We start from the raw sequence: 26,824 nt of genomic DNA, 5'->3' as shown, positions 1-26,824 counted from the left end.
AAAAACAACAGAAGGCAGCATGTTAGAATATTAAAACACTTGGAAAATGGTTTAATGATGTTTACAACAAAAAAGATAACTGTACAGTTACAGTAAAAGATTATCTTTATATATATATATATAAAAAACAAACAAAAAATACAGCAGACAAATGCATCAAATCTACCATGTAATCCTGATTCACATACTTATATTCTACACAATCAATCATTCAGTTCTAAGCTACATTCACGTAGCCGTTTAGCGTTCAGTCTCGGGTGTATGCATGTTTATATTTGTTAACAGGCCATGAGTGGCGCTAGAGTTCAGGTTTGTAGTGATACCCAGAACTCAACTAATCATCACTATGACAACAGTGAGTTACAGCATCCTGAAAGAAGATAATAAGAGTACAATCTACAGTATGTGACAGGGTGAAAATGAAACATTCCTTGAGCTTTAGCTGTAGGAAATATGAGAGTATAGAGAGAGAGATTTCCTTTGAAATCCTTGACTAAGGTATTATGTACATTTTCTTTTTTTGTCTTTTTTACTTTATCTTTTTCCGTCTTTTGTTTTAAAAACAACGATAACTTGGGCAGTGAAACTGATATCACATCGACATCGACACATCCAAAAACATACAAAAATACTATTTCTTTAACCTACAGTAAGACAGGTTTGCAGTTAATTCCATGCTGTGACAGAAAAAGAGCAACAAATCCGACAAACGAGTCAAATTAAGAAAACGACAAACGGTTTCCCCATAAGCATCTCAGAAAAATACCAAAATATACATCTAAGGAATTACTGAGGTTAGGACTACGGCCAGAGCTGGGTTCTGTTTCTTAACACACGAGCTGACGGATTTGGTAAGGAAGAGGAAAAACAGAGTAATCTTTGGTATCTGCATTTGTAAAACATTTTTGGATTTTTGCTTTGGGATAGAGCTTATAGTTTTCGACTCGGCATAAAACAATCAAGACCCGTCTGAAAAGACGTGTCATTCGGACACCACCCTTGCGGGATGGAGAACAACGATGCATAGTTGCACGGCTGACCGATCGAACCAATTCAAATCATGAAAGTGGAAGCAGCAAAGCTAGAGACGTACAAAGACACCGAAACGATGGGATGACAGCACCTAAAAATAATGTAACCATGGAGAGACATTGCCATGCTTTAGCCACAGAGCGTAACTCCAGTTTATCCTGAGCGGTTTGCAGAGAGCCCAGGCCGTCCCCTTCAGTGTGTATTAAAAAACATCACCCAGCCCCTGAGGGGTTACTTTTTTTAACAAATCCATTCAAGAAGCCAGCAGAGCCGTTTTCTTCCTCTGTCTACCAAACCCCAACTATACGGCACACACGTGCGAACGATGAAAAATCTTATGCTGATGGTTGAGGCAGGCTTAGTAAAGAGAGTTTAGTCCATACAATCACTTTGAAAGTCTTTGGTTAGCACTGAAAATGTGAGGAACAAGCAACCACCAACCTAAAAAGTACACAAAACCTGCACCGGATTCAGAAAGGTGGCGAGGGATTCAAAGGCGACGATTGTCAAATCATAAAAAAACAAAAGTGTGAAGCAAAATATACAAAAGTGGGGTAGGTTGCTAAATTCAGGAATTGGTCATTATGGGTGCTTGCATGCTTTCTGGGTATCTAACCGGTTCCTCACTCCAAACTATAAACGGACATCTGCAGGCTTCTGTGTTTGAACAGTTTTTTTATTCTTGAAGTAGATTAAAGCAGGTTTTACTCAGTTTTGAGTTATAAATGAGGTATACAACAACGCCTTTACTTAGACCAGCTCTCTCACATCTTTCTGGTGCATGACCTCTTCTGCAACTATCCTATTTTGACTAAGGGTCTATGCGAACCCCACTACACTCGAGAAACTACCCAATCACAAATCAGAGCATTCAAAATCAAGTGCCAAAAACAGGATCCGCAACAGTTTCATATGCACTAACGCTGTTGCAAGGTTCTACGTCCTCATGGTTGAAACATTTCATGATCACACAGGTTCAAAGGCATATCATTTACAGCCAAGTGGTCAATTACATGATGCTTCCTTATTATATCCACTTTTTAAAAATGCCATACATTTCCTGTATTTCCAAACAATTATTGAGTTATTTCATCAGAAAGACCACTACCTTCCCTTAAGTATTAACTTGTCAAAATGAATGCACTAACAAAAATCATGCACCCATTCACAAACCAGATGGAGTTATCAGTAAAGCATTTCAGGTATCCAACCGGCTTGATACTTCCAAAACTCACAGCATCAGCACCGTAAGTTTTAACGTCGGTGCATGCTTAGTTGCATCCTCTTTCCCATGCACACACGCATTCACAACAAAACCACTTTTTGTATCAGCACACTCACTACAGTTTGCTACAATGTGTCAAAATAATAGTAAGGCATAAATGATAAACGCAAGTCAAACAAGAAAGCCAGTGACGTTGCTCCCTCATGACAGATACGAACAAATAAAAGGCATAAAGTAAATTCAAATGATTGGTAAAGATTGTTAAAAAGCAAAAATGGCAAATTAAAATTTGATGCTATTATTAAATCTTTTTCCCAAGTATCAACAAAAGTTGGGAGCTTTCTTTTGGAGCACCATCGCAAAAGCCCCTCCCACTCATCAATGCAGACGGGGCACATGACAGCCACTCCCATTTCACAAGGATGTGGCTTCGATTTTTGGTCTTGACTTTATTTTTATTTTTTTAAGTATAGCTATAATATAAATGAAGTCATTTTTTTGTTAAGTTTTCTTTTAGTGAATAAGCATGACAAAAACACTACATTCAAACTAGTTATCAGTTCAAATATAAAATATGAGCATCTTACATAAGTGAATATATATAGAATTTAGAAAAGATGTTCTCTGATCTTTCGAGTCATTCCTCAGATAAATATATCAGTAACTCCCCACAATCCCGGCACGACCGGGTCATGACACTAATGCGCAAAACAACACAAACCTACATGTCCAGACAGGCTACGTTGAAATTTCTGGACAGAACCAGCGTAATGAGCAGCAACAAGACCCAGCCGCAAAGACAAAGGCTTTATTTTACTTTGGCAAGTAGGATAACAAAATATTCATTACAAGTTAACCTGGAAATAACCTTTTAAGTAGTAGTACTTGAAATAGCAGTAGTAGACTTGTGTGACATTATTATTATTATTATTACAGATTCATTTGTAGTTTCGTTTTACGTGATGTGTTAGTCCTTTAAAAAAAGGACCCTTACACACAACTTCTACATTCTGAAGTTGACTTTTACGTAAACTGAACCTTCCATGTAAGTGCTGTTGAGGTATTTCAAATGATATAACAATACAAAAAGCAAGCGATAAAAGTTATAACAAATCAGGAAAATGGGGTGGATGCCAACCTCATTGTGATAATTCGATGTCAACAGGAATGCTACAGTACAGATTAAACACTACTTTAAATGTCACAGTACACCCTGAAGCTCTACAGTTTTAACATAAAAAGACGACAATGTACCAATGCTATGCTTAATATTTAACTTTAGTCATGTGATATGAAAGCCAACATTCTGTACTCTCACAGGTCCTCCTGGATGTAAAATTAGCCTCTTTGGTGGACTCTTTAATATCATTTCTATTGCTATTCGCTCATTATGTTGGCAGCACCAGTGCAGCATCGAAGTTCATCCAAAACTACACTAAGAAAGTAAAAAAATGAAATGTAGGACTCCCAAAATCTCAACAGCACTTAAATACAAGGCTATTTAGTTTATCTTTGGATCATTAAATGCATTGATATGGAGAGCTAAAGCAAGTTAACTCTGCACTAGATGACAAATGTTGGACAATATGAGCCGTAAGGGTAGTAAAAGATGGCCTAGTTTTGTCAGTAGTGAGTAGTGAAAGTGTGGTGGTCCACACAGGCACAGCAGCTAGTGAGAAAATGACTTTGGTTCAAGCTTTACATCATGGCTGCATTACATTGGTAGGGGAAAATAAAAAAAAGACCATTTGGCTAAAATTCCCATCCAAGCCTTTTAACGTTATATAGGGACAAAAGACACTTCCCTGTGACAAGGGGGCCACTAATGTCCTCTATCGTACAGCACACTCATTGGGTTCCAGGGAGGGGACACCTATGACAAATTTGTACTAGGAGGACCCCCATAAAGCGATGGCCCTTTAAAGTACAAACAAGGGAAAGTATTTAAAAAGCCTGTACGTTTTAAGAAATACATCTCTAACCCAGTGGTTCTCAAACTGGGGGGTGCGAGATGGTGCCGAGGGGACCCTAGTATTGTGACATTTTATAAAATACATGAATTTATCATGTTGTTACTAACCAACAGCACTACTTTGCATCATTTACTATTGTTTTATGTCATGAATTTTCTTTGGGGAGGGGCACGAAGGATGCACCTTAAACAAGGGGGGCGCACACCGAAACATTTGAGAACCACGGCTTTAACCAAAGGAGAGACTTATCTATAAAAGTCTCATCTCATTTCTCACCAACGACCAGTAAAAGAAAACAATCCATGTTTTCACACTGGTACTCTGTGATCTTGCTCTAGCATCATGTCCTTTGACCCCCAGATCACTACAAAATTGAGGAACAGCCATATTTAAAAATAATAATATTAATTAAAAGTAAAAAAAGAAAGAAAGAAAAAACTATGTTTTGTCTTTGGAAAAAACTTTCAAAATATTGCATTATATTTCCTGTGGTCTACCAAGAGCCTTCGCTCATAAATATTTAAGCTTCAACTACGCTACAATAGCAATATACAGCAACAGGTATAACAAAGATTTTTGGTATATCTTCAAAGTGAGGCAATACAAAGACCTCTGAAATAAAGACCTCTTAAAGTGTGACAGGAGCTCTGCTTAAACCCAGCAGACTGCAGTTCTTAAATCCAGTTTTTTTGGTACAGATACTGTGCACGAGTAGAAAAATAAAAAAAAATAAAAACATCATCCACCTTAACTTCTCACTTGACCTACACTTTCACAATCGGTTGACTTAACCAACAGTACATCCCATGCTAGGAAGACCTTGAGGAGGTTTACCTCACAGCAATATAAGGTTTGCGAGCTCGTTCACACGTTCCTTACGCTTTTCATTTACTAGAGAGTAGACGCTACAGCTCAGTCACTGTCACTCTCGCTTAACAGATCCTCCTTGATGGTTAATAACAATTCCTTAAAGCTTTTAGTAAGTTAGCCTTTGAGTCTGGGTCTGAATCCAGTCAAAGTCTGCTACTACAGAGTAAACTACAAAAAAATAAGTGTTTCTAGAAAGAAAGGCCAGTTAATCGATTCCTTAAAGCATCACAGCCGCTTATTACTCCATATTAAAGCCTTGTAACCACAAGTTAGTAAGATACAGGACATAAAGCTAACCCACTGCTTGATACAAAAGAAACTATGTTGATCTAAAAGGAAACGTTGTAGAAAAGGCCTGTAAAGATCTCCAGTGGAAAGAGACAAGATCGAACATAAGGTGTCCTTTATCTACGTGAGGAAGAGGAGGGTTACTCACAGCAGTTCAGAGTAAACAAGGTTTTTGGTTCGAAGCATTTTAGAAGATCTTCTAAAGTAGAGAGATAGATCGTGAAAATGTGAGACAAGACCGCACTAAATGAGCTCACTAAACTTACGTTTTTGCATCACACAGAGAGACTTGGCAAAATGTCCAGGGAGGTTTTTTTCTCTCCTGATGCAAGCCCTATGGAGATGCTAACATATGGAGTCCATTATTAAGGTGTAAAAGATATGTGAAAAAAAGAAACGATTAACATTTAAAACGTTAATATCAAATCCTTGTGGGTTTGTTTTTGGTGGTAGCAAGAGATAGAGAGAAAAGTCGATGAGGATTAGAAGTATAGAAGAAGAGGAGAGTGGGTAAAGCTTTCACTGGGCCTTAGAGGCCGTGGTAATGGTGGAGGAGGGCATAGTTGCCGTGGTAACAGCATTTTGATGGGCATCGGCGCTTATGTGCAGGTTGAGGGCTCCGGCTGCACCTGCCCCCCCTCCCGCGGACACGAGGCTGACCGGGTTACTGGCGAGCAGCGACAGATTCTGAGGGCTCAGAAAGAGGGGCGCCGTCACGAGATTCGGGGTACCGCCTGCACTGGTGTTCGCGAACAGCAGATTCCCGCTCCCATCCAGAGATGTAATGGGCAGAGTGCCACTAGATGCCAGGGCTGAAGGTGGAAACAATAAACATGTTGAAACACATGTTATAAACAAAGCTGTATACAAACTAATCAGCAGGGGTGCCGCTATATAGACATTTTGATATAATAGGCAATTTTCAGGGCCACATAATCTGCATAATTTCATAGAAAGCTCTAGGTTTCACTAGTTGTGCACATGTCTACTTGCACATTCAGTTAATAAATAATTGGGCTAATCCCATAAGGTTTTCTGCTTCCAGTAAAATGGCAGCTACCTGAAACCTGGCATAAAACAGTTTACTGATGAAATTGGAAAGTCCCGAAATCACCTACTGCAATGACGCACATCAAAAATGGTTTTTTGTAAGGTATGTTTGTAAAATAAAAATAACTTGAATGTCCTAAATAATTTAAAGGAAAACACCACCGTTTTTAAATATTTTACTATGTTCTTACCTCAACTTAGACAAATGAATACATACCTATCTTTTTTCAATGCGTGCACTTTTAATCTTTGTACAGCGCCTCGTGAATGTTTTAGCATTTAGCCTAGCCCCATTCATTCCTATGGCTCCAAACAGGGATGAATTTAGAAGCCACCAAACACTTCCATGTTTTCCCTATTTAAAGACTGTTATATTAGTAGTTACACGAGTAAGTATGGTGGCACAAAATAAAACGTATGTTTGGAGCCATAGGAATGAATGGGGCTAGGCTAAATGCTAACACATTCACGAAACGCTGTCCAAAGATTAAAAGTGCACGCATTGAAAAAAAGAGGTATGTATTAAATTATCTAAGTTGAGGTAAGAACATCGTAAAATATTGATCTACTGATGCCCAGCCGATGCACGTCGGACGACTACCGGCTGAACCAGTTTAATTCGCTTACCCGCTTCCTATCCCTACCGTGTTTATATATAAAAATATATATTAATTTCTCCCAAGGGTTTTTTGTCCTTCTAGGAGTTTTTACCACTGGGTTTTCTTGTCCCCGGGAGAGTCAGCCAACTTTGGCTTAACTTAAGCACTTTACTGTATACGTTACATTATTACTACGCTCGCTTGTACGATTTATCCTTAGCCGCAATATTCTACTTCTTATATTATCTATTGATTTTCTGTGTTCTCCTCTACATTTACTCATGTAAAGCTGCTTTGCAACAATTAACAATTGTGAAAAGCGCTATATAAATAAAATTGAATTGAAAAAAGTGGTGTTTTCCTTTAACTAGAGCTTAGTCCTGTCTTATTTAAATTTAATGTCTTCCTGCATTAATACAGTCTAAACATGCATTTTAGTTAGGGTAGTTTGGGTAGTTTAAGCCTATCTCAGAAATAACATATTGATCGTGCAGGTGATTGCAAGATTAAACAAATGCATGCACAGCCATAGTGTAAATAGGTTAAATGGTGTACTTGCCGCTCCACACACCTTGGATTGTGGCCAAGGTGCTATTACTCATCAGTGCCGGACTCAGGCTCCCAAGACCACCAGGTGCCAAACTTAGAAAAGCCCCACTGCAGAGTAAACATGAAGTTAACCAAGAAGTCCATCAACCCGCTGGACAACATCCAGAATTTAGAGACAAACTCACCCGGGATTGAACTGCGAGGATGCCATGAGCCCAGGATTAAGGCCTGCGGCGGCAGCCATGGCAGCGATGCTGGCACTGGTGGGCAGCTGGGTGGCTCCTTGCAGAGCAGCAGAGAGGCTGGATGCCGACACCATCACCTGCCCAGTACCCAAAGTGGACGCCAAGGAGGAGGGTGCCTGACTTACCGCCGTCACGGTCTCCTGAGGCGATGCCTGCTCCATGGAGGATGTATGCGGCGTAGAGGGAGAAGGGCTAAGTGACGGAGAGGATGCTGCAGTAGTGACCACGGGTGCAGTAGAGATGACGGATGCAGTGTTAGTGGTAGCCGAGCCAATAGTTGTGCCTGGAGGAAATGGCAATGCTTCTGTTAGTTTTTGACAGATTCTCGTTGAATCCTAGCAGCCAATTTGCAGTTTCACAGGTGTACAATGTGCGAGCTTTGATCTTGGCGGTATCCATTTTAATGCATTTGATTGAAGCTTTATCCAGAGCGGTTTGCAATAGTGCTTTACCTGCACACCAAGTAAATCTTGCTTACCAGTGAAACCTATGCTGGAGACACTAGTGCTGGTGAGAGGCATAATTGGGTTTACAGTCAATGTAGTCGGCGTGTTACTGGTCACAAGACTGGCTGTACTCGGCACCTGAAATGAGAAACAGATGAAAAATGTTGCACTACTTTATGCTACTTACTTATACATATGAAGTAGTGGCACATCATGAATTTATTCATACCAGAGAAGTGGTAGGAGAGAAGATCGTTTTGATAGGGGTGCTGACAATGCTGCCACTGCTGGGCGGATTGATCCTTTTCTCTTTCTGCCGGCGGTTACAGAACCATACTCGGATCACCTCTTTCTCCATATTCAGCTGGTCCGCGATCATGGTGATCTCCTCAGAGGTAGGTTTTTGGTTCTGCTTGAAAATGGCAAATGCACAAGAAACGCCCTTACGGCAACACATTCACTGAAGATCCTAACTTGCATGGAGGTGAAAGTCAAGGGAAGTGAAACCTGTATAGGGTTTACTTAGGTTGTGAGACACAATTCTTTAGGATTAGGCGGGTTAAGACAATGTACCAATTTTAAAAACTATAAAATGTGACCTTGTCTGTAAAATGTAATTATGAGCATCAAAGTTTGATTTTAATAATTGACTTTAATTTTATTTTAATCTTTGATATGACCATGCTCAGTCAATAATAAAGATATTAAAGTAAACACCACAATTTTTCAATACTTTACTATGTTTTCACCTCAACTTAGATAAATTAATACATACCTATCTTTTTTCAATGCGTGCACTTTTAATCTTTGTACAGCGTTTCTTGAATGTGTTAGCCTTTAGCCTAGCCCCGTTCGTTCCTATGGCTCCAAACTAAAGTTTTATTTTCTGCCACCATTCTTACTCGTGTAACTACTCATGTAACAGTCTTTAAATAGGGAAAACATGGAAGTGTTTGGTGGCTTCTAAATTCATCCCTGTTTGGAGCCATAGGAATGAATGGGGCTGGGCTAAATGCTGACACATTCACGAGGCGCTGTACAAAGATTAAAAGTGCACGCATTGAAAAAAGATAGGTATGTATTAATTCGTCTAAGTTGAGGTAAGAACATAGTAAAATATTGAAAAATGTGTGGTGTTTTCCTTTAAATTTTCTTGTCTTCTAATACTCCAATGTGAGATGTCGCTCACCTCCAGAAAGCTCTTTTCTAAGGCCACTCTGATGTTGGTCTCGATGCTGGTCCTTTTCTTGCGGCGACGGTTCAGGCCCTCCAAGCCCAGCCCAGGCGAGCCAAGAGAGCTGGGACTGGACAGGCCCTGATCGGACGTCTGATTCTCTGCACAAACAGCGCGCACAAACACAAAAGGGAGTGATATAAGCATCTGCATCAAACCGATTATTTACCCTTGCACCATATGTTACAGGCAAAGAAGAAAGAGCTTGAGTAGCCCGAAAGGAGCTTCAAATCTAAAAAGGAATGTGAACAGGAACCTCCATGTCAACATTCTTTATGGTATGCAATTTTAAGAGAGACGGAGAGCAAATAAAGACAGAGAAAATGGCTCAGAGCAGAGAAAATACATACCTGCATCATTGAGCCATTTCTCAAGCAGGGGCTTCAGTTTGCACATGTTTTTAAAGCTCAGGTTCAAGGCCTCAAAGCGAGAAATGGTGGTTTGGCTGAAGTCATTTCCGTAAAGTTTTCCCATGGCAAGGCCAACATCTCCCTGGTACATGCAACAGCATTGAAAGGGTTTTAAAGTGTTATGTCAGGCAGAATATCTTTACACGATTATAAATAGATTACAAATCTGAAGTCATGTGATGACCTTGATAATTAAAAAAAAAGGCCATTACAGCTTTTTTGGAACAGCTAAATCAAACATGCAAATACAAACTTTAAACAAAAGTAAATCTGAGTGGCGCTTACCCATGCAAATCAATGCAACAACACTAGGATGTAGTTATAGTGGTATTCAGCTGATGGCTATGCAGTTTCTTGAATTATTTAAGTGGCTAATAATCGGCATAAGTTCAAAGACATCCCTAAAAAGATGCTCATCATCATGTCCCACCCTCAGTATAAGTTACCAACTAAAGTAAAATAACCTTCATCCTATACTGTACCTGCGTGAAGCCCAGTTTGATACGTCTCTGTTTGAAGGTCTTGGCAAACTGCTCTAGCTCCTCTAAGTCGCTGGGCTCCTCCAGACTGGGCGTGTCAATGTGCTTTGGTGTTGTCTGGGTGTGAGGCAGGGATTGGATGGGGGTTGCTGCTATCGTGCGTGTGGGTGTCGCAGGCTGCGAAGACAAATTCAAGAACAAGGACTGTCAAACATCACAAAATCATACAGATTTTTCTTTCAAAAGAAACAAAATTATGATTAATATTACTACAAAGGCTAAACGGCATTTTTCCATGCACATTCTTGTGCGGTCAATTTGCAACAGTTCGGATTCAAAATACAAATGTACACAGGGATATATGTGTGCTACCTGGGCAGCTAAATGAAATGGATCCACTATAGGGTCAATGACTAAACAAGCTTCTAAAAACATTTTTTATAAATGGAGGTAATATGTATTATTGAGTCAAAAACAGTGCACTTAAAAAAATGTTAATTGAATTCAGTACATTTTAATGATTTTTTTCACAATGTTTTTAAATCCCCATTAAAAAAAAGTCAGGTGGTCCAACCAATCATTATCCATTTGCCAGATTACTTTTAATGCACTCCCTGTGTCATGCAGAGTAAATCTGAGTGGCGCTTACCCATGCAAATCAATGCCACAACACTAGGATGTAGTTATAGTGGTATTCAGCCCATGGCTATGCAGTTTCTAGAATGTATTAAGTGGCTAATAATCAGCATAAGTTCAAAGACATCCCTAAAAAGATGCTCATCATGTCCCACTCCCATCCTTAGTTAACTTTTGCTTGTTTTTTTACTTTGCATATCATTGTCATATTATTTATGCCAAAATCACTGCACAAGTTACCTAGTAAAGTAAAATAACCTTCATCCTATACTGTACCTGTGTGAAGCCCAGTTTGATACATCGCAGATCATTTTTAATGTGCTCCCCATGTCATGCTGATTGTTTGATTTTGGCAGTTAAAATTTATCATAAACCTTTAAAGAACTATAAATTAAAGGACAATAATTTAAGAAAGAATATAACAAGTATAGACAACCTTAGCTTCAATTTATTAATTTATTTATAAAATAATCTAGCTTAATGTTTTTTATTTAATTGGGGCACTTATGGCAGTTTCACCCTTTGACTTTTTGGTTGCACCACCTGACCTCTGCAATGAATTTATATTGAACAGACTTTTACTTGAATGCTGGTAAAAGCTTCTGCCTGTGATATCAAATTCATTAAAATACTTTTAAAAAATGTAAATGTGTTTGATAAAATTGCATTTTTCTACTTTTACATTTGTTGTACCACCTGACACAGAAAGTGTACCAGCTTACCCATTACATTAAAGTGGCTAATTTTCAGTATATGAGAGAAATCTATTAACCTTTTATTCAGACCACCTGGGGTTCACTGGATGTCGTCAAATCATTTTTACCGTTTATACTTTTTAACTCCCTAAAAGGCCCATGATTGCAGTTGTACTAACTTGACATTTTAGAAAATCCAAATTGTTGGACTACTGATAAATGTGACATTTTATTTATAGGAAAGATTTTGAACATAAAATAATGCCAAAGTATCTTACTTTGATACACATCATTTGAACAGTTGTCTTAAACTGATCTTTGTTCGGACAATTGCAGCGCCTGACATTTTACAAGTTTAAAAGGAAAACACCACCGTTTTTCAATATTTTACTATGTTCTTACCTCAACTTAGATTAATTAATAAAAACCTATTTTTTTTCAATGCATGCCTTAATCTTTGTACAGCGCCTTGTGAATGTGTTAGCATTTAGCCTAGCCCCATTCATTCCTATGGCTCCAAACGGATGAATTAAGTAGCCACCAAACACTTTCACGTTTTCCCTATTTAAAGACTGTTACATGAGTAGTTAAACGAGTAAGTATGGTGGCACAAAATAAAACTTTTGTTTGGAGCCATAGGAATAAATAGGGCTAGGCTAAATGCTAACACATTCAAGAAGCGCTGTACAAAGATTAAAAGTGCAGGCATTGAAAAAAGATAGGTATGTATTAAGTCATCTAAGTTGAGGTAAGAACATAGTAAAATATCGAAAAACAGTGGTGTTTTCCTTTAAGATAAAAAAAGTCGTATTTACTATAAAAATACTAAAAGTGTATGTAAACTAAATGTTTTATAGACTTTAAAAATAAAGAGTGAAAATGTATCAAGTTATTTTTATAGTAAACTATGCGCCCTGACAGTATGCATGTCATGTCATTTACCCTATATTAAAGTTATTTGTATGTATTTATGCCACTGACCTGTGTGGTAAGTGTGATGCTTGGCTGGGTCTGCAGGAGGTTGGCTTGGCTTTGAGGTAGTTGAGTTAGAAGGTTCTGGGCTTGCAGGAGACCTATTTAGTGCAAGTAGAACAACAAGTCAATCACAAGGAGCACATAGAGATGGACAGCATGCATGAAACAGTGGAGGGCATGAAGAGAGAGGAAGACAGACAAAAAGTATGGAGAGAATGCAGGGGAAACAGAGACAGAAAGATGGGAAGCACAGAGACAGACAGCATGGAGAGATTTAGAGAACAGAAAGATTTAAGAGCACAGAAAGATTGACAGACATGACACAAGACTTACTCTGCTGGCCCTGTGGTGTCTGGGAGATGATGAACTGCGCAGGCTGCAATTGGGTTGCGATGTGGTGGCCCGGCTGGACCAGCACAAACTGCTGCAGGTTGAGGTTCTGCTGCTGTTGCAGCTGCTGTAACTGCTACAAATGGCCCAGACAGTGAGAGAAATGTTAATAAACAGTACCGAAAACAAGACGGTATAGATGGTTTCATCGAACACACATGCGTTGTGGCGGTTAAAGGACAAGTTGGGTATTTTACACTTAAACCCCCATTTTCAGATTGTTTATGATGACATAGAACGGTTTTGACAGAAATTTGGACATATGATGCTGGCCCGAGAATTTTCGGGTGTTTGTTGTATCAGCCCCCACCTCTACAATGGCTGTATAGGTGCACTGGAACAATCCTTCCTAAAATGCATTAAACTTTTGTTTACAAAGACATGAAACTCACCGAGTGGTCAGGGAGGTTCACTGAGATGCTCACACAAAAAGCACTGCAAAAGATGCTTTCCAACAGATTTTATCGTAGTTTTTGTCCAACTCCATTGACTTGTACTAGATGTGCTGTGAGGTACGGTATTACTCCGCGCCGGGAACTTTGTTTGTATTCTTGCAATTAGCAAAGACGGATTATCACCACCAACTGGGCTGGAGTGTCTATTATTCAAGCTCTCAACGGAAGAATTAAATGTACGGGTGTGAGGCGTTTGGAAAAATAGGCCCACAAGTTTACAACGAATGCTAAAACAGCTGTTGGAAAGCATCTTTTGCAGCGATGTTTATGTGAGCATATCAGTGAACACCCCTGACCACTCGATGAGTTTCACGTCTTTGTAAATGAAAGTTTAATGCATTTTAGGAAGGATTGTTCCAGTGCACCATTGCAGCCATTGTAGAGGTGGGAGGTGATACAATAAACGCCCGAAAATTCTCGGGCCAGCATCATATGTCCAAATTTCTGTCAAAACCGTTCTATTTCATCATAAACAATCTGAAAGCAGGGCTTTGAGTGTAAAATACCGAACTTGTCCTTTAAGCGCCTAGTCAGAACTTTACTTCCGATTTAATTTTTTTTTAATGGTCTGACTAGTTGCTAAACTGAACTCTCAAACGGTACTCTACGTGTTGTATATTTTGCTTGTTATAAAAAATAAAGTACTTTAAAAAGGACCCTGTTGTTATTTATTCTTAGGGGAGTTTACCGGAAGTTACGTGTTGACCACGAAAGCCGCTTGTTTATGTTGGTACTGCTAAAACCATCTATAGCAATGACTTTAATACACAACTTTAGGGTTATGAAATGACAGAAGAAAAAAACACATAAAAAGTGTCAAACAATCCACATTTTCTTGTTTCGTGTTCATCAAAAGAAAACTTAAATGGGTGTGGAACATAGCTGGAAACTAGCTTTAGGGTGAACAACTGCTCCTTATAACCATACACGCATTAAAACCGTTCGATTTTGTTTAGCACTGATTTATGTCTGTAGTCCATTTGTGAAGTGGTGGCTTTCCTCTAATGACATTTATTCAAATGACTACATTATATTGAAATAAAAGTTTCCTATTTGAAAGAGCTGCATTTGAAAGTTCAGCCCCAGGCATTGCACTAAACAAACCACTGGATAATACTGATAAAAAAGTTACAATTGTTACTATAGGAACAATTTAATTTTACTATATGTGGATGAATAGGAACGGGGTAGCGGAGACACAGCTCTCTTACAGGTGTGATCTGGATGGGTTGGGAGAGGGGGATCTGTGTGATGGGTGTGGCAGCGGAGGCGGAGATGTTGGCTCCTGTAGTGCTGCTCTGCTGGCCGGCCGAATGCTGCACAGCTGCGGCTAACAGCTGAGCCTGGGCCTGCTGCAGCAATAACTGCTGCTGCGCTGGAGTCAAAGTCAACTGGAAAAAAACAGAGAGAAACAAAAAGTCAGTCAGTCTTTGTTGTCCACATCTGATGATAAGGTGGCCTACACAAAATTATAATATAACTTAAAATATTTAATTTATTCCTCTTGATTTTCCCACCACAATCATAACAGATTCAGTGTGGGAAGTCGCATTTCAACTCTGTCACACAATGGCAAGTTATCCATGCTCATATACGTAATAACCATACGGATACCTTAACCATTAAAAATGACCCAAACGTGCCTGAATGACATTTAAAGAGGAAATTTCTGAACTTTAAGATGTAAAATAAATCCCATACCAAAATACCATATAGATAATTTAATATGACATGTTAAATTTGCCACTTTGTAGGTATGAGCAAAAATGTGCCATTTTTGAGTGTATCCGTTTGGGGGGGGGGGTGTGAATGGAATTTCATGCATTCTGACTTAACACAGTTTAAGAGTTGGTTTCCTCATGCTAAACATGAAACAAAGGCAAAGTGTTGAAAAAGCAGTTGGACCTGTTACAGAGTATTTCTGTGCCGAATGCACTTCGCCAGGGTTCGTACAAGTTTTTTTTCAATACAGGTCCAGCTGACGTTTCAGGTGTAAGCCATACGCATCACTTCTTTTTATGGACACTTCCCCTGGAAAACCACGCCTAGGGCTGGGATAAACAATTATTTTAAACGATTAATCTAGCGATTATTTTTTCGATGCATCGATTGATCTAAAGCAGGGATGGGCAACTTTGATAATGATGAGGGCCCGCATTTTTCTTCTTTATACCAAGGGGGCCAGAACCACAAGCACAATTTACATCATTCTTAATTTCCTTTATTACAATTAACCTGTCTTTAAAGATTTTAACTATAAAACTTAGCCATTATGCTAATTCTAAATCATAACTTTATTTTCAGTGGACAAGCATTTCAGATAAAACGTCTTAACTGCTTTGCTTTAACATCTGTAACAAGCAAGGCACTTTTAAATTAGTATAGAGGAGTTTCTCATCCCGCCCTTAGAGAACAAAATTATTTGAAATAAATGATACATAAATTAAAAACAATATATATATATATATATATATATATATATATATATAAAAAAGTTTATAACAATGTATTTTATCTTTCAAATCTTAGAGCAAACAGAGGAGAGGTTTGAAAAGGACATTGACACACACATGTGAGAGTTCAGGGCTTCTCGGGTCCGTTCGGCAAAAATGCATTCATTTTAAATAACCCGAGACCCGATTATTGTACACGACCCGTGTCCGAGGCACGCATGAAACTTTTAGACCCGAACCTGATCGGGTCGGACCTCAGGTTTTCGGACTCTGTGAAAACCTCTTCTTCACATAAGCCCAAACATGGGACTATGCTTACTGTGAGGATCCACGGGACCTAGCGCCCCCTCCTGGTTGGGAGTATTTACGTCCTAATACACAAATTACTTTATTTTAAAAGTATTTGAATAAGTATAATATGGTCCAGCGGGCTGTATTAAAATTCTCCCGGGCCGTGTGCGGCCCTCGGGCCGACAGTTGCCCATCCCTGATCTAAAGATTCCTTTTATCAGTCCGATTAGATTTTGATTCGATTATCTCCCCATTAATTAACTAATAGCAATTTATACATGTTGATTTACCTATCTGCATGAAAAAAAAACATGAATTCCTTAAAGGATAATTCCCGTATTTAACACCTTGAGACTCATTTCTGGTTTGTTTTGGATAAACTACAGTGATGGACACTGAAATTTTGACAACGGGTCGTGTCTTGACTTTTTGACTCGTTTAGAAGCGTCTCTTGACAGCTTCAGAATGGAAGTCAAGGGCCATGCACAAACATGTATTTAAAAACAACATTTAACGTTCATTTTCAAAACTGTGCTACTCACCGAGTGGTTCGTGGTGTTATATAGGCACGCAAGTGCATATTATACAACACGAACATGTAGTGAATCATAAGTTATCCAGTCAGTGTTGTATAAAGTGTTGACTCATCACTTGCTCCTCCCGCAGTTCGTAACTCCTCCTTCCGAACTGTTCCGAATAGGGATGGGCATAATTAATCGACGATCGATAATTGATTGTTAAGAATTTCGTCGATTTCGTAATTTGTTATCAATTAATCAAATGGATTTTTTTTATTTTACTCCTGTTTCACAAATACTCCGTATGCAGTGCGTTTGCGTATGTGTGCGGCGAATCCGTCAAGCACTCGTTGCAGTGCGCTGCTGAACGCTTATTCTGCATATGAAACATTCATGTGATTGACATTTTCAATAGAACAAAGCATCATTTTTTTTTTACAAAACAATATATTTTAGATATTATTTGACAGACTAGTAGGTGTGTATTAAGGATGTTTAAAATCTCTAGCCTGGTGGTCAGGATCTGAATGGATCAAATCAGCAGTTTTGCAATGGTTTATTTATCTCCACATATATCATAAATAAAAATAAGCAGAGTAACTTTGCAAGTCTACCCTTTCACATTATATATTTCCTACTATGTATGTATATGATTTCCAAATAATAAACGAGAGTATTCAACGACAAAAAGCGTCTCATATGGAAATAAATCCTCACAATATTATTATTTCTCAAAACTTTATGACAAAAATAAGCAACTGTATTTCTACAGTTATTCAAAGATGCACACATTATTCCACATATAATTTGAATAGTATACAAAAGTATTCATATAACGGCACGTTTCATATGGCAAATAAATATAAATTGTATTATTATTACCGGAAAAAGCAATATTGCTAAAATAATCTCTGAGGTAAATGCGTCAAAAACGCTGTTAGCCGCACAATAAGTCTAAATGAGCAATAAAAGTGAAAAAAAGCATTATTAGGCCATGTCTCAAAACTTTATATGACAAAAATATATTTAAAATTACAGTTATTCAAAGATGCACACATTATTCCATATTACTCCCGTTTATGAGCACGTTTGTCTCTGGCCTCGCTCTGTTATGTAATAGATTGACAGGTGCGCATCTCCGTCTTTCAAACATATATAATTTTGTAATTACTAACTTAGGAAAATTAGCCATGATTTTATCATTGTGAAAATGTTTTTTTTTTTGCAGATTAAAAACGATTTGTATTTCCGCAAGTTTACTACAAATACCATGGTTATATTGTGGAGTTGGAGACCATAGTAAATGTCTACTGTTGTTTTACAACAAATAAAAACTAAAAGACTATGTTAGTATAATTATACAATGGTAAATGGGGCTCACAAAACGCACGCTGTTTCACACATACTCTGTGTGCGGAATAAGTTAGCGCTGTACCTGTGCACAGGGGCGTCACTAGGCTCATTTTAGGGGGGCTTCAGCCCCCCTAAATTTCTGTCCAGCCCCCCTAAAAAAATATTTGAATATTAATTTGTGATCGCTTCAGTCCCCTATAAAAACTCTTTAGAAAAGGCGGCATGCTGCGTCAAGTTCGGCTCCTCCCCTGATCTGAGTCAGCATGGATTTAGCGCGTTTTTCAATCCGCAGGGGGGCCGAGCAGAGCGAACATCAGTAGTACAGGGCGGACTGGCCATCTTGACCTGGCGGCTGTTCTAACCTGCCGTGCAGTCAGCTCAGGTTGACATGTGAAATAATATGATATGAATGAATGACGGACCTCTTAAAATCTACGAGTCAGTCAATCGCGGTGAGAAAATGCCACCACATGACCAAACGGCGGCAACCCACTGCTTTTTGGCTTTATCTAACAAATATGCAGCGCAAAGGAGACGCAGAGAGAGAAAGACGCAGCGAGATGCTGCAAAATCAATCACAGAAATATTCGCCAAGAAGGGAGCAGGTCAGTCAAATTACCAGTAAAAGCACGCATCTATATTGCTTATTAACGTTACAGGTTTTTAAGTCAGGTGCTGTCGTGATGCATTGCTTTACAGTTGTTGTACTGAACGCATCAGGCAGATCATTTCATGCAGCGAAATACCAGGTTATTGTGAAGTGTATCCTTTAATAAAACTAGTTTTTTTTTGTGGAAAAACTGGATCAAACGTGCAAATCGAGCTTTTAATGGGCAATTCACCTTATATTTGCAGTAAAATAACTTTTTAAAAATCTAACAATATAAGTAAAGTATGGCTTATTAAATATGTTTGTTTCATTTCATTTAAAATATTAATATTTCAACATTTGAACTCCTTCCTTTTAAAAAGTGTAAGGCACCTGTGTATTTGTCTTTGGCATTGTGTATTCCTAGTAAGTTTTTGGAGGGTTCAATGTGGTATTTTTAATATTAGCTTGGCTTGCTTTACCTATCTTAACATTTTAAACAATACTAAAACGTATCAACAAGTAAAAGAAAATAAAACAACAAGTAAAAGAAAAAAGTTTTGATTAAACTATATCAGAAAGTAGTAAGTACCCATCCAGATAGTTTTATCTATTGTGGTAGCCCTTGCTTATAAAAAGGTTGGAGACCTACAGTATAGACATAGGGGCTGTTTCCCAAACAGGGCTTAAGTCTAGTTCAAGACTAAAATGCCTGTTTGAGTTTTAGTTCTTAACTAAAAGTAGCTTGCCCTAACATATCTTAAAATACATCAGTCACATTGTTTTGTCTCAAGATGCACACCTGTAATATTTTTATAAGGTATGCTTGTAAAAACTACATAAACATCCTAATATAACTAAGGCCTTGTCCTGGCTTAATCTAAACCCTGCCCTGAAAACAACATCATACTGCATCTTGACAACTCAGTATTAAGGTAGATCACTTGTTTGTCATTCCCCTTTTCTATATTTTAGATCTGTATAATTCCCAGATTAACACAGTGGCTAGCAACTAATAATATTAACCTATAAGATTAGCAAATCCGGTTTATGTTTAAATTTATGTTAACACACACATTTATCTTATTTTCTGGTTAAAAGTTTATTTTGTCAAAAAAATCCTTGGCTAAGGTTTCTATGTGAGCATAGAAATGCAAAGAGTAAAATGATGTGTTTGTACTGGAAATGTGTATGTGTATTTGCACAGTAAATAATGAATCAGGAAGTCTTCATTGTAAAAAAATCTCCATTCCCAAATGAACATTTTCTAGTCCCATATATGACACACAGGGAATACAATGGAATAGTGGATTGCAATAAGGTTAGTAGTATACAACCTAATAGTTAAATAATATTTTTTTTAATCATACCCTTACTGGGGGCTGAGCCCCCCTAAAATGAAAATCCTAGAATCGCCCCTGCCTGTGCATCCCGGTCAGTCTCCTCAGAGCGGCTTTTTTCGGCGGCGGCTGGACTGACGGTCACCATGGGTTGCGGTCGCGTCTGACCCCAAAACATGCTTTTATTTCTCAAAAAAAAAATCAGTAGACTGGTGCAGAAGTTTTATGCGAGTTACTAAAGTTAGTTATTTTTCACGAGGCTTTAATGCTTAATTTGTTATAGCCTAATGTTAGGAAGGCTAATATCTTGCACTTTCTTCTGGCTTGAATAATTTTGAGTTACATTTTGACAAAACCTTTCAGATCTAAGTATTATGTTTTTTGTTTTATTTAATGTTAAACATGAATCTGTTATTTTTTATTTTGGAACTAATAATGAGGTCTCTGTTTAAGAACGGTGGCTCGCAGCTGCAGGTTCCGCTGCTTTAGAACACCGCACATGCATGCACATCTATGTTTGAGACATAGTTTAACTGTCTGCCACAAGTTGATCTTGTAATAAAGGTCTCATCGAGGAAACACACGCTATATATTTGTATTCATTGCATTTTTTAAGTATAAAAGTTAAATAACTATTTTTTTATAAAAATATTAATGATTAATCGATAGTCGATCGTTAATTCTCCCGACGATCGACAAAGAAAACTTAATCGAATGCCCATCCCTAGTTCCGAATTCACTTTTTTGTATGTTATCGGAAAGAATTGGTAAAGCTGATCTGTCTTTAATAAATCTGATAAAATTAAAAGACTCTTCGGAGATATGAAGGACTTAATACTACTCTATAGGTACTCCAGATTACCATCAGATACGCAGAAACGGCTTGTGTTATGGGAGCTTTAAATGCAAATAGGCTGATGAAATGCAAACACTGATCACCATAATGGTGGTTTGTTGAAATTGAAACTCAATTGTGCTGTCAATTATTTCTCTCTCTCTGTGCACTAAATAGCAGTGCCGTAATTGAATAAAGCAGATTAACAAGTGGTATTATAAGATTCTCTTTTGACATCACCAGGGGAGCCAAATGTTAATGACCTATTTTTTGTCACATGCTTGCAGAGATTGGTTTACCAAAACGTTTTTTAAACTAAGCACTGGGGACCCAATTATAGCACTTAAAAATAGCATTGTGTATTAAAACCGACAGAAAATTTAAACCTGCGATTTTCTAGGTAGATATGGCTAGGAACTATACTGTCATTCTGGCATAATAATCAAGGAGTTAAAAAAAAATCGCAACTTTTCAATTTCCGTCTGTCCTAGTACACGATGCAACTACAGAAGAGTCAAGTTTAAATATGAAAAATATCAAAACTCTTTTTTTAAGCGCGATGCCAATGGTCCAATCAGATTCAATGGATTATGCTAAGCTATGCTAAAGTGTAAGCGCCAGACCCGGCGATCAGCAGAATGGACTCCAAAATGGCAAGAATCAAATGTTTAACTCTAGGGGAGCTGGAAAAAAACATTTATTGTGTTCCTGTAGCTCGGTTGTAACTGGCTTTCGATAAAGCAACCATTTAATATTCTCCGCATTAAAATGTTTGGTAGCCAAGCAAAATAAGAGTTGAGGGCAAAGGAAAAAAGCTAGAACACAACCAAACATATTTTAAAACTTGTATTTCCTTTACAAAATGCAAATAGGATTAGTATCAGTGGTGAATTGTAATGATAAAATGCTGCAGCATTTTAGGCTTCAAGCAGAGAGGAGAGCTAGTATGCTAATTAACGAAACGGTTATGCAGTACATGTAAATTCTGCATAGATTTGCATATTCTCAGCCATCTGTTTCCGAGCAACTGCAGAGCAGCTAATTAGCATATGGGGCCCAATAATTTCCCCTGTAACTAGGAGATGGGCTGTTTTTACACACCCTTTTGTTTCTAATCTTCTGTGTTACGACAGATCTCGAGCATTATAATCAAATACAAATGAAAATTATCCTGCATTCACCATAACATCTGGCGAGAGTCACTCGGAGCTGATAATCACACATGTAGGTCAAGACAGTAGCAGTTACTCAGACTGAAGAGAACCATGACCCTGGGGACATCTTTAAATTCCTAAAGCTCTTTTATCCAACATGTCTGTGTGTCATGACACAGACCACAAGTGTGTGTGTGTAATTCAGACAGAAAGAATATACCTGTTGGAGGAAAGCCTGTGCGTGTGCATTGGTGATTGCGCTCGTTGTTTGCACAGTCTGTCTCTGAAAGTCCAGTCCATTTGTTTGGGCACCTGGAAGAAGAAAAGCAGTCAATCCCATAATAGATCAGAACCACACAAAAGGTCTTTTCAAAGAACTTACTCCGCTCGGTGGCCTTTCTTATTTTCTAAAAAAAAAAGAAAAACTTTCTGCAATACATATTGAGAGACGTATTGTCCTGCTTGTTTAAACTCAGCCAGTGACCCTTAAGTACACGCGAAACGCTGGTTATTCACTCGCTTATCAAAATGCAAAAGAAAGCCGCGTGTTGGAAAGATCAGGTAGAAAGGTCTCTGCAGACTCGATTCAATTCAAATGCAGTAAAGTCTCTATGCAAGCCAGATAGTTCAGAAATCATGACACTCACCAGTGTTTTCGTCCCCGCTCTCCATTGCACATTTACTCGTTTCTGATGGATTACTCATTCTAGAATCTGGAATTCATAGAGAAAGATCTGACTTTAAGTTTCTCAAATATACCTTTCAAAATCGCAGAAAACATTCATAACGCCAAGTATGAATTTGTTAAACGACCCACTGAACATCAGAAAAGTTTCACATGGTGCTAGGCAAACAAGCGCACTAGTTAACATACTACATACTGTAACATCACCATACAGGCAAACTAACTGCAAAAGATCACTCACCAGCAGCTGTTGCACCTGCTTTCTCAAGCGTATCCACGAGCATCACAACAAGCTTGGTACACAAAGCACTCAAAGCAAAGATGTTTGACTAAACGGTTTGCAGCAAGTCAACACACAGGCACGGCACATGTGCAGAGCACAGCTGAGCTCGCTGACACTGTGGTCGCTCCTCTCAAAATCTCTTTGCCGCGGTTGCTGTTTCTCTTTCTTTCTTTCTCTCTCACTCACTCACTCTATCCGTGCCATGATTTTCATAACAACTAGAGTGCAAAGAAGTTCGTTTTCATTACATAATGGAACAGAAGCCGAGCGGCTGACAGCGCTCGTAATGAAGCGTAATCAGTATGCAGCTTATTAAAGCCGTATGCAAATCTCCCTCGATTCATTAGCCTAGCAACGCTTTGAAGTCCTGCGAGCAATTCATTTCACACTGCGCTCTGAGAGCTTTTTTCCCCCCAATTTAAATGTTCATAAATATTTATCATCTCATTAGCATATTAATTGGATCGCTTTGGAGGGAAAAGAAAAAATGTGGGGAGAATGCTTTACAGTGTTGTACTAAACTAGAGTCACAGCACAAACCCAATTACTTGCAGAGTTTGGTAAAACAGGTGAGCTTTCCTCAATAGGATCAAAAGAGCGAGATTCAAGAAGTTGTGGATAGAGCGATCTGGAAAGTGAATTATTTGCTATTCTACTCCATCCTATTTACAACACCCCCGTGGCCCAAACACTTCACTGATCAAATTCTGTGACTTCTGAAGACGTATTGTTTCCTAAGAACATGAAGTCTGCTTTGCATATCCAGATTAATGTGCACCTCATTAACTGATATATTCAAAGCTCAGGCTAATAACATCAGGGATTTACATATTAGAACCAAGATCTAACAAAGTATGCATGAAGTAATCAGCTTATCCTAAAAAAAACTTTTGATGACATTTAAGAGTTATCAACTTTTTACACACATAGTAAAGGTATTCAAACTAAAAATCACAAAGATTTTATTAATAAACAGACTAGAAAAATCCACTTTATTTTACTTATTCAAAGGAATATTTATGAAGCAATTTACATTTATGCATTTTAGCAGATGCTTTAATCCGAGCAACCTACAGTGCATTTATCAGTATACGTCGCTAATTACCCGGAGAGCAATATTCAAATAAGCAGAAATACATTTTCATTTCATTTTCATTATGAGTGACATTACACATTTAAATGTTTAAGAGAGGCTTTTAGAAAACATTAAAGCTGTGTTTAGTATATAGAGAAAAGAATATTCATGCCACAATTTAAAGGGACTGTTCACCCAAAAATGAAAATTCTGTCATCATTTACTTACACTTATATTGTTACAAACTTGTATACATTAATTTGTTCTAAGACATTTTTTAACCAAACCATTCACGAGCACCATTCACTTTCATAGTATTCCTTTATCCGCTATGGAGCGAATGGGGCTCATGATCGTTTTGGTTACAAACATTTCTCAAAATATCTTCCTTCGTGTTCATTAGAACAAAGACATTTATACAGGTTTGTAACAAAAATTTTCATTTTTGGGTGAACTATGCCTATCTAAGCTATATATTTGCTTATAATGTGACAAAAATGTAACAGGGCAACAATTTGAATGCAGCCAAAAGGGTGTTATTTATGTTTATAAACCAATAGAATTGTTTTACCATTTCTTCAAAAGGCGTACAAAATAAATCTCTGTAAGGGCGCTTGATTTTAAATCAACAATCAATTAAATTATAACAGGCTAACCTGTAGACATACTAACATTGGAGCAAGAAAAGTGTGACAGAAAAAAAAAACTATCAGACCCAAAGCAAATTGATGTTTTAACACTTTACACATAGACCTTCGTTTTAAAGTGTCGACTATTGCAAAAATAAAAGTAAGAATTCATTCAGGTAATTTAAACTATAGGTATGAGCTGTGAACGGAGGAAAGAAACGTGTCACGGCATGCCATTGCTTCTCTAAACCCAACACATTGCGCCGGAGAGTAAAAATCTTATCTGATTGAAAAAGCGGCAACAATTCACAATAAGGTTGTATTAGTCAATGCATTAGCTAACGTGAACTTACAACAAACAGTACTTCTACACCATTTATTAATCTTAGTGTTATTTTAATTATTTACTAATACATTTTAAAATCTAAATTTGCATCTGTTAACATTAGTTAATGCACCATGACCTAACATAAACAACTGTATTGGCATTAACAAACATTTACAAGGATTTATAAATAGTATTGTTTATTGTAAGTCCATGTTAGGTTATACATTTATCCCACTAATTTTAACAAATACAACCATATTGTAAAAAAAAATTTATCCAAAAACTAATATATGCTAATTTATCTGTAAATAATGTAGTCAGCCAGGAATTCACTGAATAAAATAAGGATTTCAAAGCATTAACCAGATCCCACAAAGCTTTACTCACTAGTAGTGGAAATGCAATTCATTGACCAAAGTAAACATAATATACACAGTTTCTTTAAGCTGCTTTTTTTAACAAGACAACTAAGAGATTTAAAAGAAATGCTCTTAAGCAAACTGACTACTAAATTATGACTGCGGCTTGTTGTCATAATTCAAACCAAAGACATAGAAATTAAGAGTTTCTTTATTCGGCTGTTCACGGATAATGAAATCCAGTTAAGCGTAAAATGACTAAATACACACGCATACAGCGGCTCCTTGGACAATAGTGAAGATGAGCTCTATATACAAGGATTACCGCCCAGACAGCGCCTATTAGACTAGCAAATAAACCTGGCATAATGCCTGCATAACATCTCTTTAAGCAGTCCAAACCGATATACATTACAGTAACACACGATGTGCGCAGGGTAAACGAAAGCCCAATCGTTACAATGTATCAAGTATTTCATTTTAAACTGGATGCATTGTAGCTATTTTAACAGAACCCCGCGTTCCGTCATCGTTTGACAATGAAACGGATTCATTCTGATGGAATATGCTGAACAGCGCATTCTGTGCTCTGGAAGGCCCACATGAATAACACAACAGGGCTACACGCCTGCAACGGGCACAAAAGACAGGAGAATAGGCATTAAAAAAATCCCGCTGCGCTAAAACCCCGTGTCCTAACTGTAAATCTGGCAACCGGGATGCCCTGTCGTTTCATATTTTGACCGTAAACACGTTGCGCAGACGCCGGCTGATTGCGAGGGAATGAATATTCAAACCTTTATATGTGGGATTGGTTCATGGCACAATACAGAAACAAAAAGCCGCCGGAGTAGCATTAGCCGCCTAGCATGCACACAGTAGCCTTTAGTTATGATTAACTGTAAATTTCCTACAGCCTCTAACTGAGGACAATGCAAACCCACACATGAAGTCGCCAAATATGATTACTAAAATATGCTAAGCGGCGTTTGCTCAGCAGCTGTATATGAATATGTAACGCGGCTGCTTTAATCGCACAAAGAAGGCATTTTTCCTTTAATTTGCCGTCGCACCGCATCGCCAGTTTCACCGTCGCACAGACTGAGAATAATTGACCGATACGTTTATTAAAAGGAACGCGTATGATTGCAACATCAGGCCCGGGCGTTTTGTTTACGCTTTCCCTCTGCGCTTTTCTGGCATGAGAAAGAGTGTTTGAATATGAATATGAATATGTAAAATGCAGTAATGATTACCTGGTCCTGAACTCTCATCTTGACTCGCTGCTCCTCCGTCCGCCATTTTGAATATTTAAGCCCAAATCCTCAAACCTTAATACTAAAACACAACACAGCGGCTTCCCGATGCACCCACGGCAACA

General features: G+C 38.1%; 1 protein-coding gene across 10 annotated transcripts; it reads right to left on the bottom strand.

The window, feature by feature from the left end:
- Positions 1–22: 22 nt before the first annotated feature.
- On the bottom strand, positions 23–26,824 carry pou2f1b (POU class 2 homeobox 1b). Of its 10 annotated transcripts, none has more exons than XM_055215888.2 (14): positions 26,700–26,821; positions 22,732–22,797; positions 22,305–22,396; positions 14,763–14,942; positions 13,040–13,172; positions 12,713–12,804; positions 10,404–10,577; positions 9,862–10,003; positions 9,467–9,612; positions 8,507–8,686; positions 8,310–8,415; positions 7,772–8,114; positions 7,597–7,694; positions 23–6,200 (listed from the first exon to the last, which is right to left on the bottom strand). In XM_055215888.2, exons 1-14 carry the CDS (start codon positions 26,743–26,745, stop codon positions 5,908–5,910), a joined length of 2,091 nt encoding a protein of 696 aa, XP_055071863.2. In that variant the 5' UTR covers positions 26,746–26,821; the 3' UTR covers positions 23–5,907. The 10 variants fall into 10 exon arrangements, with proteins under 10 accessions (XP_055071863.2, XP_055071864.2, XP_055071860.2 ...); XM_055215889.2 differs by having other exon boundaries at positions 7,609–7,694; XM_055215885.2 differs by having other exon boundaries at positions 9,467–9,622; positions 9,863–10,003; positions 26,700–26,819.

The sequence above is a fragment of the Misgurnus anguillicaudatus genome, chromosome 17 (assembly GCF_027580225.2).
Source record: "Misgurnus anguillicaudatus chromosome 17, ASM2758022v2, whole genome shotgun sequence".
NCBI classification, from domain to species: domain Eukaryota; kingdom Metazoa; phylum Chordata; class Actinopteri; order Cypriniformes; family Cobitidae; genus Misgurnus; species Misgurnus anguillicaudatus.
The sequence above is the reverse complement of the archived record's forward strand: the minus strand, read 5'-3'. Positions and strand labels throughout refer to the sequence as shown.

What these genes read in the sequence shown, in the direction of transcription:
- pou2f1b (XM_055215883.2), bottom strand. Translation starts at nt 26,745, where the DNA reads ATGGCGGACGGAGGAGCAGCGAGTCAAGATGAGAGTTCAGGACCAG. An exon ending in AGAAATGGCTCAATGATGCA is followed by an intron (nt 9,623 to 9,862) that starts GGTATGTATTTT and finishes TTTGTGCGCGCT; the next exon opens with GTTTGTGCAGAGAATCAGAC. An exon ending in TAGAAAAGAGCTTTCTGGAG is followed by an intron (nt 8,690 to 9,466) that starts GTGAGCGACATC and finishes GCCATTTTCAAG; the next exon opens with CAGAACCAAAAACCTACCTC.